General features: G+C 55.1%; 1 protein-coding gene across 2 annotated transcripts in view; it reads right to left on the bottom strand.

Moving 5' to 3' along the window:
- Window positions 1-204: 204 nt before the first annotated feature.
- SLC24A4 (solute carrier family 24 member 4) overlaps window positions 205-6,000 on the bottom strand; it is a 172,250-nt gene continuing 166,454 nt past the window's right edge. For both annotated transcript variants that reach the window (XM_043556876.1, XM_043556877.1), the window contains exons 15-17: window positions 3,401-3,513; window positions 2,872-2,937; window positions 205-1,676 (exon numbers count right to left, since the gene is read on the bottom strand). In XM_043556876.1, coding sequence (XP_043412811.1) covers window positions 1,524-1,676; window positions 2,872-2,937; window positions 3,401-3,513 — 332 coding nt within the window. In that variant the 3' untranslated portion in view covers window positions 205-1,523. The remainder of the gene's footprint in view (window positions 1,677-2,871; window positions 2,938-3,400; window positions 3,514-6,000) is intronic.

Below are 6,000 nucleotides of genomic sequence, written 5' to 3'. Positions count from 1 at the left end.
CAGGAAGGAATGAGCTGTTGGTTTAGGCTCATCCCCGACGACTAATTACAGGTGAATGGCTAAAAACCTGTCCTCACACTATCACGGGCAGTTGCCATACAGTCTTCCGTGCAAAATATCCCAATATTAAAAGTGCATCAAATCCCGTAGACTTTTGCAATAGAAACGTTACAAAAATAAAAAAAAAAACACTACACCTCTATATAAAATTAATTGTGCTTTCTTTTTAGAAACCACGGATGGTTTGCGTTCATAAATCTTTTTTAATATATATTTGAGAGCTACGAAGCGGGTGAAAAGTATTTCCTATTTTTCTATTTTTGACTCAGCCTCCCGTTCCTTGGCCCTTCACGTGGAGCCCACTGTAAGGCTCTAAAAATTCCAAGTTACGTTTTTCATACTCGCCTCCAGGTAACCAGACAGCAATTTTCAGGAAGTCTCCCATCTTGTCATTAACGGTTTCTGGTGACACACTTGTCCCAGCAGGCTAGGGAATTTGCTGGGCATGCAGACGACTGGGTCTTTCGACCGGGTGGTTTTGAGAGCAGCGCATTAACAAAGAAATGACAAACCCAAACCGACAGGGGTCCGCACCCCACGGAAGGTCTGGAATGTATGGCCGTGAGCTTCCATCTCCACTGTGTCTCCGAATTAGCACCTGGGTAGATGTTAGTCTTTCACTCTCTTCTGTGTTCCAAACCAAAAGTCTTAGTGTCAGTGCGACATGATTGATACACCTAGGATTCATTTTCCACGGGGTGTCACCTGTTCTGGGTCCCCGGCATGGCCTTTTTGTACGGAATGAGATTTTTTCAAGTATGATGATCGACACGACATTTTGTGTTTAATATTCCACTGCTCATTCTCCGAACGCGTCAACGAAAGTGGTAAGGAAATTCTCTTTTCTGCGCCGAGAAGCAGTTCCCGTTCCTCCAGCTTTTCCAGAGAAAGGGGCAGGACGTTTGCCCTCGTGGCCCCAAACCCTCAGCAGATGGAGGCCTTGCCCCCTCCAAGGTGTGAGTGTTTCCAGCAGAAATGGGAGGGACTGAGTGTAGCACAGGCCGCCTCAGGGACTCACACCCTCTGGCCCAGAGGGGACACCGGAGAACGACATTCCTATTTTGCACTTGCCCCAGGGGACCTCACATTCGCCGGCCACCTCACTTCTGAGGCTGCCCTACGACAGAAAGACAGACTGCACACAGATGTCCTCGCTAAAGTGTCCGAGAGAGATGAGACACAAGTACATCCCTGCGGCTGCCAGCTCGGGGGTCTGCGAAGCCACTCCCGTGGCGGCCCCCGAATCTTGCCTTGTGTGGGGAGGGCAGCACTCCGAGGAGGAGGAGGATGCCCAGCAGCCTGGCCCGTGACCAAAGACCACGATGGCTCTTCCTTCCAGTGTGTGAAGGAACAGACGGTGGCCACCGAGGCAGGAGAGACTCGTGGTGGGGGAGGGAGGGAGAGAGGAGGCTGGCATCAGAGTCCAGAACAGCCCCCCGTGGGGGGTGGGCAGCAGCTCGGCTTTAATCGTCTTCTCGGCACATCGGCAGGTTGACGAAGGTGAAGACGTTAAACTCTATCATTATCGAGAAGCACAAGAAGACGGCATAGAGGGCCAGCACACAGACCCCCAGCTTCCGGTCAAGTCTCCATTTGTTTAGATGGATGCCGAGGACCTGGAAGGACAGAGGACAAGCAGTGGCCTTGGGGACAGAGGAATACAGGGAGGCATTTTACCAGGGCCACTATACACAAACTAGGAACCGCAGAACTTTCTCCAAAACGTGGACGAGGGCACAGCGGTACCACAAGGCACATCCTGGGTCTGGTCAGACTGAGTCCCTGAGGGCTTTGAGACCCGTCTGATGGAAGGGCGAGTCTTGCCCTTGACCCAGGCCTGCTGGCTCCAGGGACACAAGCAGCCGCCCCCTCTGGACTGGCCCTCCCTGAGCAGACACATCACTTTGCTCGGGACCCATGTTCGGCACCGAGGGCCTCCCTGCCCGGACTTCCTCTAGCAACAACCAGGGACTTTCTCTGGGTCTTCCCTTTGCTGCAGAACTTGGCATCCTCAGCCCCTCTCTGGGAAAACTTCCGATGCATCTACTGGCTCACGGCTTGGCAAACTTCAGCTTGGACCACCTTTCCGTGTGTGTGTGTGTGTGTGTGTGTGTGTGTAGACGGGCTTGGGGCACATTCTCATTCTACATTCTTTCTAGACTCTCCCACACTTCACTGCCTTTCCTTCTCATCTCTGAATTGAGACTTCCTAAGGACTGGATCACAGTTACCCCATCAGAGCAACACGATGTGTTCTACAGAGACAGACTGATCTGGGTTCAAATCCAGGCTTTGCCACCTCCTGTCCCTGGGACTCTGGGCACGCTTTCTCGAACCCGAGCCTCGATTTCTTCCGCACAACGGGAATGGTATCATCAGGTGGCTGTAAGGACTGACTGGCATAAGCAGAGGTAAAGTGTGTGGGACAGACGTGTGGGCACGTGGGGTGAGGAGGCCTCAGTATGAGGGTGTCCTGGTCCCGAGGCCTGACAGCCATGCTCCCCACCTGTCAGCTTGGATGGACAGGGGTGAATTTCTCTCTTACTGGCACTAGTGAGGGGAGACAGACTGGGCCGTGGGGATACAGGGAGGTGGGTCACTTGCTCTGGTGACTTCTGGGTCACTCAGGCAAAAATGTGGTGGTGGGGGCCGACATTCTTGGCACCAACTGTGTCTGGAGGGACCTGTGAATTTGTGTTTTCTCATTTTTATGCCTCACTGCCAAGGGGAGGAGGGAGGGCTTTCAGAGACTCTGCAAGTGACTGTGGATCCCATGGAACGACACGTAATTCTGGAACCGGAAAGACTCACGGTGAGAGCGACGGAGCCCAGCAACAACACCACGGAATAGACCAGACCCCGGCTGTTGATCTTCACCTGGAAAAACAAACACGGGTGCCCTGAATCTCTGGGCTGCCGGGGCCCCCATTCTGAGAGCCTGGCATACCCCGGTGTATTCCTTCCCCTTCCGGAAAGCACAGGCGGATGTTCGCAGTGAGCACATGGTGGTGGAGGGTCAGCCAAATGTGGGTTTAGGCCTCGGCCATGCCTGTGAGGGAAAGGACTCGGAGGGGACGTGCACGCCCGTAGGCTGCAGTGTGGGGTGGCCGTCCCGATGCGTGTTCAGCACACAGGGAATACACATGGGCTTCTCCCCAACAGCTGCTCCTCCGGGTGTCCCGGAGGCCTTCAAGGAAAGGGGGTGCCAGGGTGCCAAGGGGAAGGGGGCAGCGCGTCCCCTGGAGCTCTCGGCTGGAACAGGGCCAAGGCCACTGTCATTCCCCATAAAGTGCTCGTGTCTGGCGTCCATCTGGCTTATGGGGCAGTGAGAGGAACTTACCGTGGACCCATAGTTAATAACCATGGTCTGCAGGCCCCAGGGTATGCCGAGTCCCACTAGGATGTCAAACACATTGCTTCCTATGGTGTTTGAGACCGCCATGTCACCAAGGCCTAGAGGACAAGGGACATGAGTCATTCACTGAAGTGGCCGGAAACCCCTATTAGCGTCCTAGGAATCCCTTCTTCACAGACTCCGAATTTCAGAAACTTTTTATGAAGTCTAAATCCACTCTATGAAGTCTAAGGGGTCTCTTAGGGACCAAATTGTGACCCTTAAGATTCATATGTTGGAGTCCTGACCCCTAATTCCTGGGAATGTGGCATTATTTAGAGATAGGATCTTACAGGGATAAACCACTTAAAATAAGTCATTAGAGTCAACCCCAATCCAATATGATTGGTGGGGTTTTTTTTTGTTTTTTGTTTTTTTAAGTAGGCTTCATGCCCCGCATGGAGCCTAAGCAGGGCTTGAACTCACAACCTTGAGATCAAGACCTGAGCGGAGATGGAGAGTCGGATGCTTAACCGAGCCACCCACATGCCCCCCAAGACGACCGGTGTTTGCTGATATTCTCCAGGGGCTCACTGCATGCTTCACCCTCGTTGAATCCTCCCAGTTACCCTGGGAGGGAGAGGGCACTGTCCGCTGTCTCACGTGGCAGATGATGGAACCGAGGCTTGGGACATGCCCAAGATCACACAGTTTGTGGGCGGTCCAGCATCCTTCACCCCGAGCCATGATGTGTACTTGTGGCCCAGGTGACAGTGCCATGACCTGGGCTCAGAGGATAAGCTGTCAGGTCCTCCGCCCTCATGGCTTCCGCAGAGTGAATTCTTTTCTCCCCACTAGACTAGAAGCATCTTCGAGGCTAGGGGGCCATGCCGTCATCCCCTGCTTCCTGCCCAACCGGCCAGTGTCATGCTGGCCACACAACCTAAGGACTTAATGATCGTGAGGGGCAGGAAAAGTGAGAAAACAAACGTTCACAACTAACACTCATGCTGGCTCACACCTGCTCTAGCCCGGCCTCTGAGCTCTCATTCAACGTGAGCGTCAGAACCTGGCACACGTACAAATGTGTGTGCAATGAACACGCCCGAAACACAAACGGCCCCAAGCACACAACCGCTCTTGTCACCGAGAAGCCTGCAGCCACCCAGGCGGGCACCTGGACGGTCGGCTCACCGGTTTGGCCACCGGTGCCACTGCTGGAAGCCAGGTCCCGGCCCGCCTCCTGCCCTGTCGCTGTCCTTTGCAGACCTCCGGGATACAAGGCCTCCCTCGACACTGACACTGTCTTAAGTGACTTGAAAATCCTGGCAGCTTGGTGCCGCTGGGGGCGGAAGCTCTGGGCAATCAGCCTTCCCGTGAATGCAGCTGCTGTTTTGAGCCAGCTACTCGCCCCCATTGCTCGATGGGTTCATGCCTGAGTTTGAGGGGCGCCTGGGTGGCTCAGTCTGGTGAGCGCCCGACTTCGACTCAGGTCACGATCTCACCATCTGTGAGTTCGAACCCCGCGTCAGGCTCTGGGCTGACGGCTCGGAGCCTGGAGCCTGCTTCGGATCCTGTGTCTTCCCCCCTCTCTCTGCCCCTCCCCCACTCATGCTCTCTCTCAAAATTAAACATTAGAAAATAAAAAATAAATAAAAAGATGCCCGAGTTTGAGAGGACGAGGGTCTCTCTGATGCGGTGGCCTTCCTGCCCCACACAGGTGCTGCATATGAGGAACCTTATGGCAACACTTCTCAGCCTTCAAGAGCACAGGACTCGCTTGGGGGCCTCGCTGAAATGCAGATTCTGACTGAGTGGGTCCGGGGCGGGCCTGAGACTCTGCATGTCCCACAAGCTCCACACACAGAGCCGGGAGCCTTCAGGGAGCCGAGGGCGCCCTATCTCCGCGTGCTGCGGGGTCTGCTTGTGGGTGGACAAGCAGGAGTTTCGGTGCCCTCTCATGAAGAACCCTGATGGTCTCATCAGTGGGGGAGGGGCGGAGGGAGAATCTCAAGCAGGACCCGTGCTCATCACGGAGCCCAACACGGGGCTCGATCCCACGACCGTGAGATCGTGACCTGAGCTGAAATCAGGAGTCGGACGTGCTCGAACGACTGAGCCACCCAGGCGCCCTTACGATGATACACTCCACCCCTGCCTCACCTTTCCTCGGTTTCTGTGCCCCCACACTCCACAGGGCTCACTCCGAGATGACGTCCTCCCTCAGAGCCTCACTCAGCCCCAGCTCCCAGAGGCCCCTTTCTGACCTCACTGGGGCCGCCCCCTCCCCAGGCCTTAACCTTCTAGCATCAAGACCCCTGCCCCCAGACAGCCCGGACTCTGCGGGCAGTTTCTTCAACTGCATTCTCTTGCCCCCTTGACCTCCCATTGTATCAACCCAACAACCCCAGGGCCAGGGAACTTGCCCTCTCTCATCCATGTGTTACTGGCGCTGGTGTGACTGAGTCCCACCCAACTTTGTGCCACAGAACATCAGCCAGGCCCTCGGGGCTCACTGCCTTTCCTATTCCTCCCTGTACTGGCTTGAACAGTGCCCGGCCCCGCAACTCACGTCTGCCCAGCACCTGTGAATTGGGCCTTGTTTG

This window comes from Prionailurus bengalensis, chromosome B3 (genome assembly GCF_016509475.1).
Source record: "Prionailurus bengalensis isolate Pbe53 chromosome B3, Fcat_Pben_1.1_paternal_pri, whole genome shotgun sequence".
Lineage (NCBI taxonomy): Eukaryota > Metazoa > Chordata > Mammalia > Carnivora > Felidae > Prionailurus > Prionailurus bengalensis.
The sequence above is the reverse complement of the archived record's forward strand: the minus strand, read 5'-3'. Positions and strand labels throughout refer to the sequence as shown.